Consider the following 25,081-nt stretch of genomic DNA (forward strand, 5'->3'; position numbering starts at 1 on the left):
CATCAGAGAAGAGAGAGACAACTGAATCTGTTGCATGCAACTCACCCATTCTCTCTCATCCTTTTTCTTCAAACTTCTTCAATCTTGAACGTAGACCTTGCTTTGGCTCCAAGTTTTATTTTTGAGTGTTGATCTTCTGTTTTCCAGTTTTGACTTTGATTTTTCCATGGTTGCTCGATTTGTGCTTGAGACTTTGTTGTTTTCTTCTTGATTTCTTGGTGTAGCACAAATGAGGGAAGATGCTTTTTGAAAAGCTCTGACCGAATGCAACTCAATACTCGATTGTAGCCCTTTCTTCTTGCTTCGTTTTGGCAACAAGCTTTTTGTCCTTCAATGCTCCAAAGCCTCTGCACTTTCTTTTTCTTTCTTTCTTTCTTGCTGAGTGAGTGACGTGATCGAAGTGAAGAGAGAGGAGAGAGAAGAGAGGACTTTTGGCTTTCAATGGAAGTTTCAATGAAATTAATTAAAATGAATTTGGAGGTCAATTAACCAAGAGTGGAAGTAGGTAGCCGTACGAGGCTTGTGGTCTTTTGGGCTCATTTTCTTGTTTCCTCATATTTGGTTTGTGATTGGGCTTGGCTTGGTTCCGATGGACTAACGATTGTGGGCTTGGTGACTTTCATTTATGGGGCTAATAATATTATTTTCATGCACACTAGATCAAATACATTAAATAAATAATTGAAAATTACATAATAATGTTTGTTCATCACTTAGGTTAATTTTCTAAACTCAACGGATCTCAAACATGAATCTCACATGTTCATTGCCCTAGAGCCGAAATAAGCAAAACTGAAAAACTCCACTACCGAACGGTGCTAGCAACCTATACTCCACTCTTCCGATCTCTTTACTTCCTCTACCACCAAAGTTGCTCAATATCATACTCTTCAACTCGGACAATGAACTTACGCGCCGAGTGCGCAACAGTAATGGATTCTCACACTCAAATATCATCACATTGTCACTGTTTCTCATACGACAATTGAGATACACATAGACAACCACATATCCGCTACTACTGGACATTTTTGCCTATTTTTTTATAGAAAAACGGAGAAAAAGATATGAAATATATGTGGAGAATGTCAAGGATTTCACATCCTTTTATAGCAGTTGAAAATTTGTCTTAATGTATCTCGTTTACAGTGTAAACGAAATATACATATGTCACGCGCACTTACTTAACGTAAACGAGATAAGTAATCCCACTTATTTTTGTAATAATTTTTAAAATTGTTTATTTAAGTAAATAAAATATTTATTTAATTTATTTAAATAAAAAAATCCTCCTTTACGAGTACAACATTAATTTAAATTTTATGTGATTAATTTTGTGAATGGTCAAATTTTACATGGTTAGAAATGACTATTTACTCGTGGCTTGATTCAAAAATTTAATTTTAATGTACCGTTAATACAAAATAGATTTACACGTACATCGAATCATGTCATGCTACATCATCAAAAATACTATTATTTTTGTTAACTCCGTATATAATCATCCAAATAAATAAATATGATTGCACAACTGTATAAAATATTTTACACTATCAATATATTAAAATTAAATTCTTGATTCAAAAACTAACAAAATTTATTATTTTTTACTAATATTTTTTGTCATTAGTCTAATTTTTTTAGTCTAATAATCCAATATTTTTAATCCGTATTTTTAACAAAAATTCTCCACATAGAAACTTGGCAAACAATTAAATTTCTCATTGTATCTTCTAACTTTATTTTGATTAGCCAAATAAATTATTGATTTAATATTTCATAATACAATTTATTTATTTCTCTCTTTTTCTTTCATTTGCTAACAAACAAATCAAATGCCGTTGGTTTCAACGGTTACTCGATCCACCGGCGCGGGACATGCATGTCACTCCGCGCCTTATTCTTCATCCCCGTATTTTCTATTTTTTATTAATTATTTATTTATTTTATTCTATTTTTTCCCAAACGAAAAAAGATATACATATTCTTTTCCATATATGATCAGAAATTGCCTCTATTCCTCATCTCCCTCCTTCTCCTGAAGTTGCAGAAACAGGTAAAACACTTTTCTCCGTTTTCAATTTCGTATATGATTTTTTATTTCATCCTGTTAATTTTTGTAATTATTTTGCATAGCAATCATAATCTTCGGTGCAGAATTTTCCTTCTTGAAATTCGTGCCTCTTGAATTTATTTTGCTTCTTGTGTTTCACAATTATTTTATATATTTATGATGATAATTTAATTTTCGGTTGCTAGTTGATATAATGTGTGATGGTTGGGTTTGGTTTGAATTCGTTCTACAGTTTGTGTTTGTGGCTATTCCCCAATTATTAAATAGGTAATGATTAATCAGTTGGAAGAGGAAGAGTGCATTTCATTTTCATCATTTAATTTCTTTTAATTCAACCTGCATTTTTGTTCCTATTTATTTGTTTGTTTTGATTGTTGGTGTCATTATCTGAGGAGTTTTGGGGATTTTTGTTGTTGCTCAATTTAATTAATGTTATTGTTATTGTTGATTTGTTGTTGTGATTGTGCTGTCTGTGATTATGATCATGTCTGAGAAACTTGTTGATTGTTAAATGTTTGTGTCAATTTAATGCATTTATCTTAATTTGATTAACTTCTCATGATGGCCATTTTTTGCTTCTTTATTTATATGTAGCCTTCTAGCCCTAGCTCCTTGAGATTTATGATAACATAGATTCATAAATTTTGGGTTGAGTTGGGTGGCTGTATCTGAGGAACGCATATCTTCTCTATGAATCTATTGGATTTGTAGAGAAATTCGTGCGGCGGAGTTGGCAGCAGTTTGTGGAAGCAGAACTTCATTCGGCAGAACAATGGGGGTGCATGGAGCAACCCTTCTTACATCTGCAGTTTGTGAATGGTTCTTGATCTTTCTGCTGTTTTTCGAATCCGCGCTATCATATTTCCTTGCAAGGTTTGCAAGGTATTGCCATTTGCAATTCCCTTGTTTGCTATGCACTAGGCTGGATCGTTTCTTTGGTAAAGATAAGCAGGAGTTCTATCAGAACCTGTTTTGCACCGACCACAGATCCGAACTAGCATCTCTGGCTTCATATCATGCTCATGGGAAGATTGCAGATGGAAAAAGAATGTGTGATGATTGTCTTCTGTCATGCACTACCAGCACTAAACCGAACATGAAATCTCACAAGTTGTTGGTTGGTAAATTGGGAATGGTTAACGGTGGTTCTAGTTCCCAAAGCCTGTCTCTATCCAAAGACTCGCTAAATGGCGCTAAGGGGCCGAGTACGTGCACTGGCTGCGACAAGCTTTGCAAGTCAGAGCAAAATGCCCTGAGATCTATCCAACTGAAATCACCTAAGAGAATTTTTATTAAGCCACCATACATTCCTTTGCCACAAGTGCCAAGGCAAAGCCGTTCAAATCACCGGGATAATTCGAAGAAAACAAAGGGCCAATCTTCAGGATCAGAAGATAAGCGTTCTCATCGTCAACCATCTCGTGTGGTGTACAATGAGCCGAAAATTTATTCTGATTCTGAGTCTGATTTTCCATTTTCTGATGATGATGTAGCTAGTGTATTACCTGGCCATACATCTCGATTTAAACCAGTAGTTCCCCCAAGACATGTTCTAAGAGGTTTGAATCTTCCAAATCCCAATATTAGCTCCCCCAAAGCCATGCCGTCACGTCCGGATTCATCTGAGGAACCTAAGATTAGCAAGCACCATGATGTCCCGGAAGAAATTAATTTGAAGCCAGAAAATCAATCTAGTTCCGAGCTGCCTGAGCTCATCTCACTAGACGATGTTCCGTCATCACCTAACGCAGAGAAAATTCCTCGTAGAGAATCTGATGGTGTGAAAACAACTTCTCCTTCTCAGAATTCTCTTCCCACTTCCATATCCGAGCTTATGACTTTGGATGGCATTGCAGCATCACTAAATAAATGTAAACTTTTCTCCTTGTGTGTCTGTTTTTTCAATTGAAAATTTAATCTAACATTTGATTTCTTAAATGTTGCCAGCTGAAGATGTTACAAAATCAAGTGGTGTGGAGCTTGCAACCGAAGAGGATAGGAAAGACACAAAGAAGATTGATACAACACAAAAAGCATCTGTGGAAACTGATAAAGTGGTAAGTGATTCTTCTCCTTTAAGCCATACTCAAGAGAACTCAAACAACATGAGTCAGTCTCCTGTCTCCACCAAAGAAAACGTCACAGCTAGTGGGTCTGATAACTCAGAGGTTTTAGCGAACCATGTCGAGTCCACCGAGAGACACGTTGAGGCCTCGGATTCAAATGAAGTTAAGCCACCTTCAAGTTCATCCTCGGTAGGATCTGATTTTGAATATCTGGATGGAAGCAAAGTTAATGAAATTGAAGGGGAGTCTATTATTGATCAATTGAAGCGACAAATTGAGTATGACAAAAAATGCTTGGAGGCCTTGCAAAAGGAACTGGAGGAAGAAAGAAATGCTTCTGCCATTGCCACAAATCAAACAATGAATATGATTACCAGGTTGCAGGAGGAGAAGGCAGCACTGCAAATGGAAGCTCTGCAATATCTAAGAATGATGGAAGAGCAAGCAGAATATGATAGAGATGAATTGGACAAAGTTAACGATCTACTGACGGAAAAGGAAAAAGAGCTACAAGATTTAGAAGCAGAGCTGGAATTTTATAGGGAGAACTGGCCAGAGGAGCCTATGGTGCAAATTTCTAATTTGAAGGTAGAAAATGTTGCAGAACAAAAAACTGCCACAGATATCACAAATGCTGTAACCATTTCTGGTTCAAAGCTGACCAAGTTATCCAAAATCCGTGATGAAGATCCCATTGGTGCAACCTCCTCACCTTTAGACTTTGAAGAGGAAAAGCAATGCATTTTGAATCGCTTGAAAAGCTTGCAAAATAGGCTTAAAGAACTTTATGGTAATGAGGTTTCCTCTGAAAAGATTGAAGGAAAAAAACTGGATCAACAAGGATCTTCTAATGGTGAAGAAGAAATTGATTCATCCATGCAGAAAAATGTTAATAATATGTCTAATGGAAATCATACCGATAAGGATGGCTCAGCTTCTTTAGATAGTGATGATTGTTCTCATAGTAATGGGAACAATCATTCCAGGAAAGAAGTCGAATTGGATGCTCTGGAAAATGAAATATCAGACCTTAGTGAAAGGTTGGAAGCAATCGAATTTAATCATAATCTTCTTGAGCATATATTTAATTCTCTTCGAAGCGGAGATGACGGAAAGCAATTTATTCAAGATTTAGCTATTCAATTGCGCGACATAAGGAAAATTGGGATTAGATCAAGATGGTAAGCATCTAAACAGAAATTTTTGTATGATACTTTGTCAAGCATTATCCATGTTCATCTCAACATGAATGATATGAAGTATAAACCAACTGAGATTCTTCTCAATTAGCTCTGAATGTTAATATAGACTTTAAATTTTTTTAAACCTGCTGCATGATTTGGCATGAATATAATGATAGAATCTTCGTATAAATGGATTCAAATGATGGTGCTTAATTTATAAGTAAAACTAGTGCCTTGTAATCTATAGCCTTAATTTTGATTGTATTGTTTGATATCCTAAATGTAATCAATTTCTTCATTTTTAACAATTTTTGCATATTGCAGATGTATGCTGGATAATCGTGGAGAATCAGCATAATAAATAAATAAGCTTTGTAGTCTATACCCATACAATGGGCAAAGATGATAGAACCAAAAAAGTATACTTTTCTCTTTGATTTGCCTGCATATTGCAGCACAGGCATTCTACACAGATTGTACAATAGGATTAGTAAACTTTGTCTTATCCTTCTTTAATTATGGGTGGTCTTTTTTCCTTTTTCCTTTTTTTTTCTGGCCCTTTGTGTTGTTATGTACTTATGTTAACTTGGGTTAGAGTTTCGAGTTTAGTCCCGGTGTATTTTATAAGGTTCATGAGTAAGTTTTTGTGTCTTTATAAGTTATACGATGGAAAACAATTGTTACCTAACTCCTATGTTTCAACATTTTTAAAATTCACCAAATATTTATTGGTTATAGAGAAGTTATGTCCCCAATTCTGTAGTAACGCTGCTACTTTTCATGGGGTTATTACCCTTGGAATATATTTGCGACATATAGGTAGTGTTTGTTTTCAGGTACTGAGACAGAGACTGAGAGACTGAGACTCAGTATCGTGTTTGTTAGTTCAGAGACTGGTACTAAAATTTCTGTCTCTGTCTCCAAAATTTCAGTATTTCAGTACCTCCAAAAAGTAGGGACACAGGAGACTAAAATTTTTAGAGATGAAAACTGAAATTTTAATAACATTTTATACCTAAAATACTTTCATTTCAATTAATTAATTCCAATTTTACCCTTTGTGCAAATTAAATTAGAGTTTCATTCTTGTTTCAACTCCTGTCTCCCATTTTGTACCAAACAGAATATTGAGATTTATTTCAATTCCTGTCTCTTAGTCTCTGTCTCTCAGTCTCAATCTTTCTGTCTCTGTCTCTCCACCAAACGCTACCATAGTGTCTTGGCAAGAGTAAGATCCGGCATGGTTAAAATTAAAGAAAAATGAGAGATTAATACTTTTTGTCTTATTTTTGTTTTACATTCGAACTAATACTAGTCAATTTTCTACCTTTTAATACTAAAAATGTTGGTCTTCTAGTGTTTCCTAAATTAAATAAGATTGTAGTACTTCATAAGAACTAAATACCTAAAAAAACAAGAGTAATATTCGAAGTTACAAGTTGAGATAATCTCTAACTAACTTCACATGTCAGAGAGTGCAACTTCTAACAGAACTAATAAAAAACTAACCTACCTCTATGATGATGTGCTTAACTAACTTAACTAACTCCTCTTAAATAATGGAGATCACCATAGTTTTTGTTGTTGGTTCTTGGTACGAAAGATGCGTCATAACTCATAAGAGACAAGCACAATAATGGTTTGGGATTTTTGCGAATGGGCAAAATCTCGATCCGATCCACATTAAACTCATTGGATCTAATATCTGCAACTTTTTATGTTCGAATTCGATTCGATTCAATCCGCACATATATGGATTGGATCTAATTTGATATTGAATATATCCGTAAAATAAAAAATATATTAAAAAGCTTATTTCTATAAAAAATTAAATAAAATCCCATTTTCACCCTAAGTCTTTTTTTACTCTTTTTTTTTATATATTTATTCTTAAAATATTATTAAACTATTTTTTTTAAATAACAAAAATAAAATAATACAATATATATAAATAATAAATATTAATCAAAATTAAACATAAATACAACATATATTATTTATTATTTGGTACGGATCGGTAGATATCCTATAACAATCCTTTAAAAAAAGGTTTATGCGTTAGTGGAAATCCAACGTGGCTTGCTCCAGATTTTTTTCAAATTTTTTATGTATGATCTTTATCTTTATTACAATAACACCCCATTATCAAACCATCCTCATTCCACATTTTCACTACTCTTCTGAACATTGTGCCTGAATTTTTTATCCTCTTTTTTTCGTTTGCTTTACATGTACACGACCTGAAATTTCAAAATTCGAATTTTGAATTCAAAATCAAAATTAAAAAAAAAGGGAATTCTATCCATTCTTTGTTTTCACTTTTATCTCTTCCTCCTCTTCTTCGATTCTTCTCCTTCATCTTTTTCACCTTCAGTTCCTCTTCTTTTTTTTTTGTCCTCAGTTCACTGATTCTGTTTTTGTATAATCTTCTTAATTTAAGTTGGAGGTGGAGATTATAGAGTTCATGTACGCACCAAGGAAGAGTTACGGCGGTGGATGAGGTTGCAACCGCTATGGTTGTGGATCATAATATGGCGGTGGTGTTGTAGTAGGGGCGGTGGAGTTTGTGATGGTCATCCATGATGTGATGATGGATACGGAGGAGGCAGCGGCGGAAGAGAGCAAATCGATGGAAAGTACTGAGTCGCGCCGCCGCATAGAACACATGCAGTGACGCTATGAAAGAGAGCACAACAGTAATATGACATTTTTATATTTTTCTTTATCTTTCTATCTAGGTTATTTCCCCTGTTAATCTTCATTTTCAAATTTCAAGACGTTCCTGATGTACGTCCTTTTACAATTTTTTCAAATTTTAGTTCCGATTAAATCTGCATGTAATTTGAAATTGAAATTTGAATTTTAAATATGCACAACCTTATCAAGCATTCAATCCATCTCTCGGATAATCAACTTTCGATTTTCTTCTTACCATAACCATCTTTCTTTCTCTATCTTCTCTCATGTCTTTCTCTCCTAGATCTATATATCTCTCTGCATCACTTTTTTTCTTTTATTTTTTTTCTCTTTGTCAAGCGGAGAGTTCTTGATGGTATTATGTCACGGTGTTTGTTGCAGGGAAGCAGAGGAAAGAAGTAGAGACACGAAAGGGAGGAGCGAGAGATGCATACTGGAGTCGACAACAATGGGCATGCAATTTGGTGCGGCTGAGATGATTCCGATGGCGATAGATGCCACGGAAGATAAGTCACAGTTGCAGCGCCGGAAGCGGCCAGCAACGGTCTTGGTGCGATGATTCTGTATGCTCTGCTTAAGTGCTTATGTAAGTAGTAGTGGTCTTCTTCAAATGAAAGTATATATAAGATTTCTAAATTTATCCCTACTCATACTCCTCTTTGTTTCCTTTAATATTATTTTTTATATAAACTGTACCTTCTATGATGAAGTTAAGTGTGTTCCTTATTATTTGATCTGATTTATATGTTCTAATCTCGGTAAGATTTGAAATGTTATTGTTGTTGTGCAGAGGCGTCTTTGTCTGGTGTGGAGCTGTTAATGCAAAAAATCCAGAACCTCATTGTTGTTGCCGGGATTCTATTTGTATTTTGCTTAAATTTCATTAACCTCTTTCCCTCTTATATTCCATTTACATCCAATATACAAAACTAAATCAGATTTCAAAGTAATGCAGCATGAATTATTCATTTTTCCTTTAGTATTTGAAGTCCTGGCTTTTGTATTTTCAGAGTAATTTAGGAACTAAGGCAAAAGAAGTTCTTCCTGTGTAGCTATTGTGGAAGGTTTGCATCCACCCACTCTATTGTGTCTTTATTAGTTCTCTTTTTGTTCAATTGCTTAAATTTGTTCTTTGCTTTTCCTTATTATTATTCTACTGCTTATTATTACCTTATCCCTCCTCCTTCCTCTCAAGTTTGGCTATGTTCTTCACTCTTCAGGGAGGTAGTTTCAATTCTCGATTTTTGGGTCATTTCCTCTTCCTCTTCAGTCCGTTTCTCGGTTCACTGATACTATTTTCCAATTTCTTTTTGTTCCTAATCTCCCCTGAAGGTGGAGATTATAGAGTTTGAAGGCAGTTGATGTCACCGATGGCTCCAACCTTCAGCGAAGTCGTCGCGGTGGAAGGGATGGCAGCGGTGGTGGTAAAGGTTACAAAGGTAGAAGCGGTGGCGACGGCAGCCATGTTGGTGGAGGAGTCTAAGGCAGCATGGCTCTGACTGGTCGCCGTGGAGTTTATCACAGTGGTGAATAAGGGGGAGGATGTGATGACAGTCGTGCATGCTAAAGCACATTGTGGAATGGGTCAAGGTAAGCAACCAGGGAGGAGGCAGATGCAGAGGCAGGTTCCGAGGCGGCGTTTGTGCCGGCGGTAGATGCTACAACCATAGGCATCTGTGGGCATTTTGCAACAGGCTGCCCAACGTTAGTGAGTTTCAATCCTCGATTTTTGGGTCTTTTCTCTTCTAAAATTGGGTCAACATTCTTTTTTTCGCGACCCATTTCAGCTTTGTTGCTTTCAAAGGAAACTTTGTTAATTCTATGTTTATGTTAACCCGTCAATACTGAATTAGTACATGTCACTACTAGCCTCTATCAAGTATAAGAGCGATTTTGCTGTTGTTGATGTCATGTTTAATATAAATTTGAGTTGGTTTCAGGTTCTCCTTCCTCTTAGGTGAAGGAACTAATTAGCTTTAGGGCAATTTGTACCTTAGAAAACTTTGAAAATTCCACATATATGTTAACTTAACTATATGATTATGTTCTTCTTTCTGTGCTTACTATTGGGTCCATCATATTTTGAATTAATATTGTTACAATATAATATAAAATAGGGAGGAAACTATTCACATAATATATGATTATGTTCTTCTTTCTAGACTTGGTGTGTGCTATTATTTGGGGGAATCATTGGGCAGGTATTTTATTCAAACCATATTTCTTTTACGTTTTCAGTTTACTGTTAGAGTTTTTTTGCTGTTGTAGATTTCAAATGAAACGATTATTTGCTGTGGGCATTGGGCAATCTATTAGCATGTTTCTTTTAAGTGATGTAGCCCGTTTTCTTTATGAGGTACGGTTGTTGGTAAACATGATTTATATGTTCTTATATAAATCACAAACTCAAATTTCATTATCATCTTCCTTCTAATGAGGTACTCATGTCAATCTGCAATGAAGATCATCAAGTAATGCAAAAAAAAAAGAAAAAACAAAAAAATCTGTTAGAGAAAAGTTTCTCAAGGTTGTGTTTGTGTTGTACAACTAATTTAAAATTAGTGTGTAGCTGATCAGTTTTTCCTCTTTTAAATTTGTTCTTCATTTGGTCAAATTTTGTTCTCCTACAGATCGCGCATACCCTTCCAGTTTCACTTAATAACGTTGGAGGTGTATTCGTGGGAGCCTGTTCTGTATTAATGGGAAACTTTTGGGATGCTCATAGTACTGAAACTCTGTTGGAGTCAGATATATCGGTAGGATTATCTTTTGTCAATCTGTTATTTTCAACGGAAATTTAATTTTTTGAGTTTTAAGACATCGTTGACTTCTTGGTCTCATATATGTGTTAGGTAGGTAGCATTGTATTAATTATGATCGCTCGGTTGAGTTTACGTTAATTTTCAGTAAGTATAGATGATTTGTGTGTGAACTGCTTTCATAAGAACAATGCCTCGAGATAAAGTCTAATTCTTTGTGTTTTTATGTGTTTGAATTAAGAAACAACAGGTTGAAAGCAATCTTTTCTGATTGGAATTGTCCACGATTCCTTTAAAAGAAGAGGTTAGTTTAGTAATTTTATATCTGGTGGGTTCCAAGTTTGGTAGTTTTGATGGAATTATTGATGCTCTTAATGCTTCGTTGCAAAGGCTTAGGATTTAGAATTTTCTGGATAGAAATGTAATTTAGAATTGCATATCAATTCTCCTATCAATTCTGTATAATTTATCAGACCAGACTATTATTTTATTTGTATTTACTTGATAGAAAAATACAAATCTTTCCTAAAAAAGTTTCAGTATATATGTTACTCTATCATAGTTGTACCAATAAGATGTGGGCTGGGAGGATGATTTTCTCGCTTTCTCACTCATCAGTTAGTGTTTGTGATAGCTTTATGGTTCGTAATGCTTTTTTGTGTATAACTGCTTTTGTATGCACAACGCCCACCTCACTTCTGCTTCAAAACAGTTGTTCCATTTGTTCTTATAAGCTTCAAAAGAGCCAAAGATAATCATCAATTGTTGATACAAAGTTACTCACCTGAAGCTGCTTTTTACATGGATACTAGCACTTAGTTTTATTTAATCTTTCTTTTTTTGGGTAAATAAAATGAAATTAATATTATTATTGTTATTGTAAGTACTATCTTATGATTCATGTCTTTTAGTTTTATATAATGTGTTTAATATCCCAGCAACATGGATTGAAGACCAAATGCATTAGATGAATCTGAAATTTTTACAAGGGTATACCATATTTGAAGCTTGCTAATGAGGTAAAGTATTGATGATTTATTATCTATTTTATAGGTATTTTTTTTTGTCATTGTAAGGTTTATGGGTCACACTTTCAGTTTGGCTTATTACTTAAAGTCTCACTAATTGATTGGGTTTGTAAGTTGATGATAATTTTTTTGATGAGACATGATTTTGATTTGGCAGAGAACCTAAGTGATTGTATGGATGTTCAAATAAAGAGATGAGGTGCAGGAAAACAAAAAACTAATATGCAGTCACTGCTATCATCATTAATTTTGTATTGCTAATATACCATTTCTCTTTAGAATTTTGGAATGTAACTTTACTACCCTACCCTATGTTCTGACTTGCATTCTTAGTTATTACCTTAATGGAAAATATAGAGGAAGTGGAGACAACAAGTTTTCTGGTTTTGTTTTTTACTAGATAGTCAAGAATGAAACTATAAGCAAGAATGATCAGATCCCGAAGATTGTAAATTAGAAAGAATGCACCATATATGTATGAATGCTGCTATTTTTTATTAGATTATTAATCATGTTGCATGTACCATATGATGCTTTGTGTCTTTCAACTATTATCATGCAACCAATCATTATATGATTTAACATGTTATTTATAATGTTGATACTGCTTTGATACTCTTGAAGCACATTTAGTGAGATAAGCTTAGTTATATTGATTATTTAGCTCCATTTGTATGACCCTTAAGTGTTGCATGCAATTGCACAATCTTTACGCACTCTCCGATTGTTAAATTTTGGATTCTGCCAAGAATTCTATAATTTTTTTTCCTGCTTTAGTTAGTAATCTCTTTTCTTTGAATAATGGTTAATTTTAGGGGTTTGTTTGCTATTGGTAATGGAAGCAAGAAGTTAAGGAATCGAATATTAAGTCATAAGGGTTTGGAAGCAATTGCTACCGGGTGCAAGGAACTTACACATCTTGAAGTCAATGGATGTCACAACATTCAAGATTTGGGGCTAGAATCCATTGGAAGATCTTGCAAGTATGTATGTAAAATAAGGAATGAATTATTTCAATAAATAGGCAACATAAGGAAGCATGGGACACATCTTTGGCCTCTTTATATTTACATTTGGTCAAGTTTTTCATTGCTTGCTATGTGTGTTTCTCTGTTTATTTTTCATTTGTGGTGTCAAGCTCGACTTTCTATTAGCAGACGTCTTATTGAGTTGGCATTACTTTACTATCAAAGAATTATTGATGTTGGTCTTCTTCAGGATGGAGAAGGATGCAAGTTCCTACAAACTCTTCAACAGGTAGATTTCTCAAACCTTGGGGATAGTGCTATATGTGGTATACCTATTGGCTGTAGGAATTTAAAGAAACTTCAGATCCATTGCTACTATGAGGTACTTCATTTGCATGACTATTTGGTTTACCATGTTAAACTTCATTTAAAAACGAATATTTTTGGGATGGCTCACTTTCAAAATACTCTCTGTGTAATGTAATATAGGAGAATGACTGTAACTCATTTTGTCTCAACACACAATTTTACCAATTTTTCCTTTATCTAAATGGCTTCTTTTGGTGATTCCACATTCAAAACTATTGTTAGTCAATAAAATCCGAAAACCATGAGAGTTTGAGACCGGTGAGCTACGTGAAAATGAATGTCAAAATGCAGTATTTAACTTGGTTACAGAAATTTATTCACTCCTATGCATAGTCTACTACTCTCTTTTGATCTGTTTCATCGTCCAATACCGCATTCCCATTCTGCACACGCATAAAGGCGTTACGTTTTCTATATGCTATGTTGTCTATGCAGTTTTGGCAAAAATTTAAAAACGTTGCTGAAGTTGAAACATATTTTTTAGTATGTTACTCATTTTTATTGAGCTTGAAGATTAAAAGTGTTTCATCCAAATACAGTTTTAGCATTAGTCTTAGGCTTTTAGCCTTTTCTCTTATCTTTTAATTCAGTTTTTTCCCAATTTTTGAAAGGTGCAGATGATTTTGCCACAAGTTGAGGTTATTACTGCTTGATTTTGATGGCTGATTATATAGTTTTATTGCATCAGGTATCATTTGTTATATGTTAGTACTTTCTCATGTTATATTCCGACCAAACTTTATGAAAGTATCTTTTTCTTCCCAAAAGATTAATTCTTTGTTGTTAATAGTGTATTTTTCGTTGATCTCTCTTGAATCCGCTTTGTTGCTTTTTATCTGTTCTGAATCTGCTATAGCATATAGTTTTTTCAATTTGTTCTCAATTTAGCTTATATGTTTGTTACATGTTTTTAGTTGCAACAACCATGAGCTAACATATGATTCAGGCATTCATGTATCCATTTTCTAAATTTGATATTTTGATTTCTTTTGCTTTTTCAAGATTTATTGCAATTTGAATGGTATTTTATAACATTGTTGGTTCTAACCTTTTTCTTTTTCTCCTTTCAGGAGTAGAATCTTTTAAGCCATCATTCTTATCTTTATTTATTTTTTTCTATTTTCAAATTTTCTTATTATTTGATTCATTAATTAAAATATTTAAAATTGCTTAGCACCCGAATTTTCAGATGGATTTAAACTATGAATGTAATCGAGTTTGAGTTTAGTTTTGATCATTTGGAATTATGTATATTTTGAATTATACTTAAAAAATAAAAAATAAGGTTAATTTTGAATAATGTATCTTTATCTTATAATGATTATTTTGTTTTATTTTAATTTTTCATATTAGTGCAATAATTAGTTTTATGCTTTGCTCAACTAAGGGACCACCCGTGGATTTGAAATATGCAGTAATTTCTAATTTATAAATGAAAAAGAGTTTTAGAAGATAGTATGGTCATTAAAATTTTACTAACTGATATAAGTTTAAAGATATCATGGTCATTATTTTGCTTATTTTTTTTTCTGCACTTTTCATTTTTGGCTCCCTACAATAATTATGGATGGTTTCAATAAAATAGTATGTTGCTTCATGTTTTGATTTGAATATTTTGCATTATTAGGTGTTAAAAGGTAAAGTGATTTGCATGATGAAAAATATGGTACAAGAAAAAATTCATGGAAATATATTGCAATTTTATTGGTAAATGTTGTACATGTCAAAATTGACTATTTGAAGTTGGTATTAGATAACAAGAATATAAATGAATGGATAAAGTCATAAAAGCCAAGGAACATATAAACTGGGAGGTGCGATTTTTGAAAAACAATAATTAGACTTAGACATATATTTCAGCATCTATTTGTTGTGATGCTACGAGAACATGATTTAATAAGAAAAATGACATGAGTTGGATGCTACAAGAACGTGATTTAATAAAGAAAATAACATGATGTCGAATAATAAAGAAAAGCACATCATGTCGAACAAAACGAGACACTTAAATGTTAATAATTTTAGAGATAAAATGGTTAGGGATGTTAGATTTTTCTTTGCTTAATTCATTTGAATACTACATCCTAAATAATAGTTGGAAGACTTATTTTTCTAATATATTTTTGAGATACAGATTGATTATTTTATTATTAAAAATTAAAAAATGAATAGATAATTTACATTACTATAAAATTTATTCTTTTTGTATTTAATAATAGAGCTCAAGTTATATAAATTTTGAAACTAAATATTTGGAGTTTAAAACAAAAACAACTTAACTGAAAATGATATAAGATACCTTTAAAGAAAACATAAGATCTTAGTATTTTTTTATTTTTAATAGTTTATGAAATTACGTAAATTAAATTATTATAAAAAATAATTTATTTATTATAAAAATTAATTATTATATATATTAGTTAATAGTTTTTTATTATTTAAGTTATCTTTAAGTTTTAATTAACATATATATATATATATATATGATATATCTAATATTTTATTATTATTTTTGTGCCATCCCGTGCATCGCACGGGTCCATGCACTAGTACAGATCAAATTTATGGTTATAGATATGATATCTGAGATCCGATCCGCTTAGAGTGTAGATTGATCCGCTCATTTTGTAGATCAAATAATATATATAAACATAAATACTCAAATCTACTTATATGATCTATGAACGCCCTGTTAATGGCTTGTCCTTATCCATTTATTCCAAAAACTCTTATAATAAATCTCCAGTCCTCAACATTAATTCGGTAAACGATTCCAATAGAGCATCAATACTCATGAACAAGACATGAGCACTTCAACTTTCCAAACTATAGTGTTTTTTTTATTCTTTTTCTAAGGGATATTCAAGATTAATTCTGATCTTAATAATTTTTGTCTAAGATAAATTAATCTCTAATAAAAAAATAACAACTTGATTCTTGACAATATTAAACAAATTATCCTCTAATATTTCTTAAAAATGATAATATAAATTAGTTTCTAATTTTTAGAAAATATTATAGTTTCTAATATAAATTAGTTGCAGGATTAAATTAATTAAAATTTAAAAAATTAATAAGAGACAGATTTATTTATTTATTTTGTTAGAAACTAACTTTTCCTAATATTATAAAACATCATAAATTAATTTATCAATATTTTTATTTAAAACTAATACGTTGGATAAAAAAATTGTTAATAATTTATTAATTTGAGTTTTTTCCCTCCTTTTGTGCCTATCTTTTTGAGGTGTCATGGTGTATATAAATAAAGAGCGAATTGAACAATTATGTATAGTGTTGACTACTGTGTGTGTGGTGGGGGTTTGTCTTGTTTTTACCTACATGAATATGTAATAGTGTTGAGTGTTGAGTACTATTGGGTGTTGTGTCATGTGTAGGAGGGTTTTATGTATATAAAGACCAATTACCAAACCAGCAATAATAAGAATAAGGAAAGAAAAAGAAAAGGATAATCATTAATGAGCTTTTTATATTGTAACTTGTGTACTGGTTTTTCAAATTTCAATCAACATTAAGAAGAAAAATTTTACAAAAACGTGCAAATTCGGAGAGATGGGATATCAATAGTGTCATGCACTTTGGAGGGTCATGACACGAGGCCATAATGTGTCTTGTTTATTTTTGTTCATTTTTTATCCATTATATATACTAAAAATGAAAAATGGCTAAAATTTTTAATATGAGTCAGGTTAAAATATGATGTTTTAAGTATATTGTCTTTTTTATTTTTTTACAAAATATAGGAACTGGTAGGGAAAGAAATAAAATTGGAGGATCTAATTTTAATTTTAAATTTTTTTAATTTTTGAAAATAGAAACTAAAGACTTTGATTTTAATTTAAAAATATTTAAAAAATTTTTAATTTTCAATAAACGAAAATCAAAAGATTCTATTTCTTTTGTTTTTAATTTGTGCGATAAAATTTGTGCACATCACTATACATACGTCAGTATCTAAAAAAAGAAAAATATTAAAAAATTATTAAAATTTATTATTTTTTATTATTATTATTTAATTATTAATTAAATATTTTAATTTTATTTTTTAATTTAATAATTTAATAATATATTTTATATTATTTTTTAAATATTAATAACTAAATAATAACTAAAAATAATAAATTTTAATAATATTCTAGCCTTTCTAAACAAAATCGAACCCACCAACTTCTATGAAAAGAAATAGCAGCCACTGATTTCTATGGGCCGATAATTGTACAATTCATGACTCTACTATCAATCTATCATGATCTTGCATTACACACATCCATGCATCATTTTAGAAATAATAGTCTCGTAAATTGAAATGTCTAAAATTCAGCCTTGTTTGTTGCATTGGATTATACTTGTATAAATACCTGAAAGCGACTGAATAATTGGAAATGTGTGGAAATTCGTGGGGCTTTGTTTGGTCGGCAATAAAATTTGCGGCACTTATCTTCTTCACGTGTCTCAATTTTTCGGAATGGAGAATTTGAAAAAGTATAGGAACCAATTTCTTAATCAGCCAACTTAAATAATTAAATTAATTATATTAATTTTAATTTATTTTAGTAAATTATAATTTAAATAATTGTCATTAATAATTATTTTAAAAAATTAAAATTTAGTATTAACTATGCATGAAAAATGTGATTCACGGTCTTGTTATCGTACCATCTCCTTCTACATATTGAGTATTTTATTTCATTAATAATTTCTTTTTTTTTAAGTGAGTTGTATTTAGTTAGTCTTATGTGAATGTTTCTTTTGTATACTAAGTAGATGTTATTTTTTCCAATTGATTGGATGTTTCTGTGACAAAATTGATGTTATTTGAGAGTATAATAAAAAGATTTTTTTGTAATTACTTTTTGAAGCACTCAATGTCAAAACTAAAAAAGATAGCCATAGTTCCAGAATTTAATTTGTTCCATTCATTCATTAATTTCATTGAATAAGTTGCTTTTAGTTCACTAACACAAGTCACAAACAATTTATCTAACAAATTTTGAAAAAAATATCTCAAACCCTGTCGAAAGAACATCCGAAAAACTTAGAAGAAAACACCCGTTAACTAATAAATAATCATCGATGAGAGATTCTGGAAAAAACATTAACATAGGAAGAAACATGTGAAACCCTATGCGAAGAAACATCCATTTTCTTAGCAAAGAAACATCTGAAAACCCAGTTCAAGCAGTTGAAAAATTCAAAAAAAAAGTAAAAAAAAAAAAAAGGCAAGAAGAGGTGTTAGAGGGCCCCACTTAGGACAGACGGAGGGCGTGGTTAGGCGCGGGGCCGCGAGGGACTACCGGAGATCCTTCTCATAGTTGTTGACGTCCGAAATGCACGACGCAGGGGAGGGTTCGAGACGAACGGCGACGTTTCTTGCGAGGAGCACAGTAGCTGCGCAAAGAAAGTGTAGCTTGGAGGTGGGGGTGTTCACGACGTCGCGAGTTTACAAAGACGACGAATCTGCACCGGCGAGCTTGACCCGAGTCCGAACCAGCGAATGGAAGGGATGAGAAGCGCTGTTGACCACGACGGCGTCCTTGAATGTGGTGGTGACGTCGTCTATTTAGAAGGCAAAGATGATGACGCATAGCGGCGTTGTTGAGGATAACGTTGACAGCATGAGAAAGTGGTCTTCAATGCGCTGCTGTTTGCTAGAGTTTGAGCAACGGGACAGAGATAGAGAGGTAAGGAACAATAGTAGTAATGTAATTAGGGTAAATTGGGACAAATAAAATATAATTAGGATAAATGGGATGGGGGAATTTTTTTTTTTTAGTAAATTTTAGAGTCCAACTCAATAAGAATTAACAGGAGTTGGCTAAACCTCTTTTAAATCCCTGGCATTATTAAATTTATAATGGTTACTATATATAGTATTTATCATAGCACTTATTTACAAGAGAGATATCTTATGTATACCTACCTATATTGGGAAAGAAAATAAGATAGAAGTTTATAAATGATTTTTTTTAAGTTTTCCATACAGAGTAACAAATACATAATTCAATCAGTTCATTAAAGCTTTTGTAAAAGAATTATCAATTTATTATATTTATTTTCAATTTTTTATATAAAAAAATATATTATTTTTGTGTAGATATATTTTTTAAGTATAATTTATCTCTTACAATATTATAATATATCTTTTTTTATAATGAATATAAAGATACCTACAAAAATACTCTTAACATTCAAGATAATATATGTAAATTTCGTGTGACATTTTTTTAGATAAAAAAAAAACGTACCTCCTTTTCTTTTTATGAAATTCTTTTATAGAAAAATGAAACTAAGTCGTTGTACTATGATTAGTTATCAATATTTTATTAATTGCAGTAATGAGGTCGATTATTATACTTTATAATCGACTTATAATGTTAAGAAGAATTTATTTAGAATTCCACCTTATTATTAGTTTTGACTAGTTAGAATGTAAGGATAATTTTTTTATTAAAAAAATTCAACACAACAAAATAGAACAGTTAAAAAGTATAAAATTATTAGATAACAAAATAAAAAATTAATGTATAGTTATTTTTGATATTGTCATCAGTAATTAAAAAGATCAAAATCAGTTCACTCTTTATAACTCTTAATTGATTTGTTGATAATTTCTGCAATACTTACTTCTTGATTTCCGAATATTTTGTCATTCCTTTCTAACCAAATATTCCAAATGATAGCATAAAAACCAATCAACCACCTATTATGTTCATCCTTCTTAACAGGAGTCTCGAAGTATTATGTTCATCCCAACTCTCGAAGTATTACTTAATTATTCCTGGAATAGATCATTATTTCTTACAAGCGAACCAAACACACCATATCTGTCAAGTAAACTTACAATCCAAAAATAAATGGTAAAGATTCTCTGAATTTTAAAGTTATAATATAGTTATAATATAGTTATTAGCACAAAATTTTGACTGATTACAAAATTTTACCATAATAAAATAGAATATCAATTACACCATATGTGATATGAGTCGAGTTAAAAAAAACATAGGTAGAAATTTGTTGATCACACGTGGTTTAATTTAGTAGCACGATACGTTACATATTTGGAGACTAAAATAAAATAAATGACTTAGAATGTTAAATTTGGATGACAAAATTGTGGTGGACTGTGAAAGACCGAGAAAAAGCAAGCAAAAAGATAGATAATGAAAAAAGAAAAAGTACTCACCAATTTAATATTGTAGTCTATAAATAAGAAAAACATAAATAGAGCTTGAGATTTCAATTTGAATACTTTATAGTCACATTAAAATTTTACAAATTTTTAATCACATTTATGTAACAGAAGATTATGGAGTGTCTAAGATCAACTTTTAATTTATTTTATTTTATTTACGTAATTTTTTTATTTTTTACTTCAAGCTTTTTACTTTAATTTTTTCTTTAAGAAATTTACTCCTTTTTAATTTTAATTTTATTTTTTATCTATTTAAATCTTATTTATTTTGTATTTATTTTATTGTTATTTATATTATTTAATTTATTTTATATTTTATATTTTATATATAAGTAATCGTCTGATATATATATTAAAAAATTTTGAGTTGAGTTCATTCTTTAAAAAAAACTCATATCTATTAAAATGGCAGATCTCTAGTTAGATGATAATAATATAAATTTAATGGGACGGGAGGAGAAAGAAAAAAGGAGGAGAGGGGAGGAGGGAGGAAGTTTGAAGCTTCGTTATGTATCTCTAACTTTGTAAAAGTTCACATGTTCTTTTAAGTTTGAACATAATTATTAAAAAGAAATAAATTTATGAAGGGACCCTCAATCATTCCGTAGTAGCCCATCTAGCTAGTAGTAGGGGTGTTTAAAATTGATCCAGACTGAATTAAACCGACCAATTGAATCGAAAAAAATTGAGAATCAAACAAACCGATAATCGAAAAAATTGAAAAAGCCATATTTTGCTGTTTTTAGTTCGGTTCGATTTTTAATTATGACAATAAAAATTCCAACTGAACCGAACCGAACCGGTAAGATAAAAAACAAAAAAAAAACCAATCCCCCCACCCCCTCGCACAAAATGAACGAAACCTAAACCTAACTCAGTAACCCCCATTCAGCCATTCCCCCAAGCCCCACCACCAAACAAACCCTAGCCCCTTTCTCCCTACTCTCTAGGTCTCACAGTCTCGTTCTCTGCACTTGTCATCGCCGATGAGAGACCTCTTCCCACTACCTCGCAGCCGCTGCCGACCTTCCTCCTAGCGCCTCCCTTCTACTGCTCCCACCCAGGACCTCCTCGCGGACAGAGCGGCCCAGCACTATAGCACACAGCTAGCCATAGCCAGCGCCCAGCAGCTTAGCACGACCCTTGCAAGTCGCACCCACCAACAGGCCAGGACCACCCAGCGGACACAGAGCACCGTTTCAAGTCAGATATGGAACTCGAGCCACCGAGTCAGGTATGTAATTTGACTAAAATTGTTGTTCTGTTTGTTGTTCATTTCCAACTGCTTCAACTGCTTCTGGTTTGTTTTGTTCTGTTCAATTACTCAAAATGCTTCTGGTTTGTTTTGTTCTGTTCAATTACTCAAACTGCTTCTGTTTTGTTTTGTTTTGCTGTTCTGTCGAATTACTGAATTACTTTTGAAGTGAATTACTGAATTACTGAATTGCTATTCTGGTATTGTTACTGTTCTGTTGAATTACTGAATTACTGAATTACTTTCATGTGTTATAATTTTTAAATCTGTTGTGACTTGAGAGTTGATATATTGTTCTGATGTGAAGTATTATGTGATTTATGATGAATTCTGATATGACGATGACCATGATGCTGGAATATTGTTGGAACAAGCCACTATCTAATCTTCAATTATTCCATTATACTAGATGTTAAGTGTAATTTCTAATATAATATCTTCTTTGAGCAGAAGGTAGTGTTATGGTGTAGTTAATTTACCAGATTATCATAATCTATTAACTTATTTATTATATTTTCATTGATTTTTGAATTGTAGAGCTCATGTTTGGGGGCAATTTTGTTTATGTTATGAAGGACGTAAGCTTGTCATTGAAACAACTTATCTTAGAGATTATGACATCAAGAATGGTGACCAAGTTAGTGAATTTTAAGGCTTACAATTTCAGTGAGGGGAGCTGGAATGCTGGATTGATAGAAACATGAACGGTTAATTTATAATCTATGTTATTGAAAAGAAGTTTGATTAAAGTTGTACGTGAATATTCCCATGATTTTATTCAATTCTGATACATAGTTACCCTGCTATTAATCCATTCATCTCAATATCTGTTGTACTTACTCCATTCCTCTTGACTCATGATATCTATATATTCAATTCTGATACATTGTTACCCTGCTATTAATCCATTTATCTCAATGTCTCTTTATTATTAGAATGTATAACTATTAGAATGTATAACTAGATAGATTAGAATACTTTTCTACTAGTGCTATATTATTATTATTATTATTATTATTATTATTATTGGTTATTGTGTATTTGTATTTGTTGATTTCAATGTTATGACTTTGTGAAATAGTATGGTAGTATTTTTTTTGAATTAATTGAAAAAACCGAATAAACCAAACCAAATCAAACCGAATTTAATTGGTTTGGTTTAGTTCGGATGACTTTGAAAAAAAATTGAACCAAACCGAACCACAATTTAATTAAACGATTAGATCGGATAACTTTTCTCTCAAAAACCAAACTAAACCGTACTGCAAACACTCCTAACTAGCAGGTGGTGTTCGTTGCTAATATAATTTTCTTTCGATTTCAAAATGATATTCATTAATTTTAACTTTCGATATTTTTAAGAGTATTATATATATATTATTAAAATTCGAAAACGACAAATATTTTAAACCGAAAGGAGTAGTGCTCTTTGTTTGTTACGTTATTTTTCATCAATTTAGCAGGTTAAGAATATATTTGTTGTAGTTGTGCAAAAATTTGGTAATAATAGTGGACATTAGAAAAAATTTAAATCAAAGTTAAAGATCATATGTATATAAAATACATTATGATGGAAGAAAATAAAAATGAGTTAAATTTAATGACTGAATTATTTTATATTTGTTAATATCTAATTTTATTTGAGATCTAAAATTATTTTAAAATTTAAGATTATTTGAAGTCTAAATTTATTTGAGATTTAAAATGATTTAAAATATAAATTTATTTAAAATTTAAAGTTATATCAACTAGTTTAAAAGTTGTTTTTATAAATAGAATTAATTTCAATAAGTTAGGAGAATTTCTATTTATTCATACATTTACTCACTCTTAAAATTTCTAGTTGTTACGGCCCGGCCCAACTGGTGCATCGCCCGACTCGGTCTGTTGCATGGGACAATCCGACTCGAATGGCCGGTCTAACGGGTGTCACATGTCCGGACCACGACTCGGACACCTACTCCCCAGCAACCAGCCACATGACAGCTGGGAGAGAAAACTTCCAGAAAAGGGACCTACCTTGTGGGACTCGCCCTACTGACAGAGTATATATGGGGAAGGCCTTACCCCTCCCCCAACGTATGTCACTATCCCACTACTCTCACTGCTATCTGTACCATCTCTGACTTGAGCGTCGGAATGTCATTGCAGGTGGCACCTTCCCTCACACCGCAGTAGCTCAGGAGGTCGTGAAGTCTCCGCCCTCATCCTCGAGGCCCAAATCAAGGCTGGTTCCTACCATCACATCCCTAGAGCTCCACCGACCCGTCTGGAACCCGAAGAACCGAACATTGGCGCCATCTGTGGGGACTGGCGTGAATGGACTTTTTGTTGGGTCCTGTGGAGGCAGATAACGGAAGCGAACCACGCGGGGGGAGATGGCTCCCCGAACTGGTAGGGTAGCCTTTGTGGCTTCCTCCTGCGAACGTACAAGATCTCCCCCACCCCCGCGACGACCTGAGCTCCCCTCGCGCCCTCAGGAAAGGCGCCCCTTTGGAGGAACGGGGAGCGACAGCGCCTGAATAATGCAGGAACTGCGCCACAGGGTGCAGAACCTAGAGCGGGAGCTAGCAAGCAGAGAATGCTACCAACCGGCTCCAGGGCAAGATCGTTCCTGGTCTCCCCAAAGGAGGGAAGACAGAGGAAGAAGCCCTCGTAGAGACCACTCCAGACGCACCTCGACCCCCCGGTTAGAGTCAGAAAGCCAAGGAGAAAGCAGGGAGTTGCCGAGAAGATGACGAGATCCCATCATCTACACTCGACCTCCAACAAGGCACACTGAGGAGGAGAACCGAGAGGATAGCAGAGAGAGACCAAGAAAAAGGCGACACCCTGTAATCATGGGCGCAACCCCCTTCCACCATTCCATCCTCGAAGTTCGGCTACTAAAGAAATTCGATAAGGCAACGGACATGAGGTATGATAGTACCCAAGACCCGCAAGAGCATCTAACGACCTTCGAGGTCAGGATGAACTTTAAAGGGGTGGGTGATGAAGTACGGTGTCGTACCTTCCCCGTAACCTTAGCAGGGCCGGCAATCCGCTAGTTCAACACTCTCCCCCAGGGCTCCATGACAACCTTTGCGGACATAACCTGTGCTTTCCTGGCTCAGTTCACCACGCGCATTGCCAAGGCGAAGCATCTGATCAACTTGCTAGGGGTGACGCAAAGAAGCGAGGAACCAACCAGGAAGTACCTGGATAGGTTTAATGATGAATGTTTGGAGATTGACGACCTGATCGACTTGGTGGCTAGTTTATGCTTGACAAACGGGTTCCTGAACAAAGATTTCAAGAAGCACCTTACCACCAAGCCCATGTGGACGATGCAGGAAATTCAAGATGTGGCTAGGGAATATATCAACAACGAGGAGGTTAGCCAGGTCGTGGCAGCCAACAAGCGACAACCCGCCTATAACCGTGCTCGTCAGCCCGGTAACGGGGAAAGGCCTAAGGAGCACTCTAAGG

General features: G+C 33.1%; 2 protein-coding genes across 25 annotated transcripts; both read left to right on the forward strand.

The window, feature by feature from the left end:
* The first annotated feature begins 2,023 nt into the window (after positions 1–2,023).
* LOC130961967 (myosin-binding protein 3-like) lies at positions 2,024–5,950 on the forward strand. The gene is made up of 4 exons (XM_057888023.1): positions 2,024–2,056; positions 2,669–3,945; positions 4,022–5,321; positions 5,649–5,950. Coding segments are annotated over exons 2-4 (2,400 nt in total). The 5' UTR covers positions 2,024–2,056; positions 2,669–2,846; the 3' UTR covers positions 5,650–5,950.
* A 1,552-nt stretch (positions 5,951–7,502) lies between these two features.
* On the forward strand, positions 7,503–14,380 carry LOC130961326 (F-box/LRR-repeat protein 4-like). Of its 24 annotated transcripts, none has more exons than XR_009079506.1 (9): positions 7,503–8,020; positions 8,403–8,607; positions 8,812–10,377; positions 10,652–11,084; positions 11,719–11,799; positions 12,624–12,791; positions 13,027–13,158; positions 13,757–13,833; positions 14,216–14,358. XR_009079506.1 is itself a non-coding variant. In XM_057887144.1 (3 exons), exons 1-3 carry the CDS (start codon positions 12,610–12,612, stop codon positions 14,229–14,231), a joined length of 237 nt encoding a protein of 78 aa, XP_057743127.1. In that variant the 5' UTR covers positions 11,808–12,609; the 3' UTR covers positions 14,232–14,358. The 24 variants fall into 24 exon arrangements, 3 of the variants coding, with proteins under 3 accessions (XP_057743127.1, XP_057743128.1, XP_057743129.1); XR_009079503.1 differs by having other exon boundaries at positions 13,763–13,833; XR_009079507.1 differs by having other exon boundaries at positions 13,027–13,065.
* The last annotated feature ends 10,701 nt before the right edge of the window (positions 14,381–25,081 follow it).

Source organism: Arachis stenosperma, chromosome 2 (assembly GCF_014773155.1).
Source record: "Arachis stenosperma cultivar V10309 chromosome 2, arast.V10309.gnm1.PFL2, whole genome shotgun sequence".
NCBI classification, from domain to species: Eukaryota; Viridiplantae; Streptophyta; class Magnoliopsida; order Fabales; family Fabaceae; genus Arachis; species Arachis stenosperma.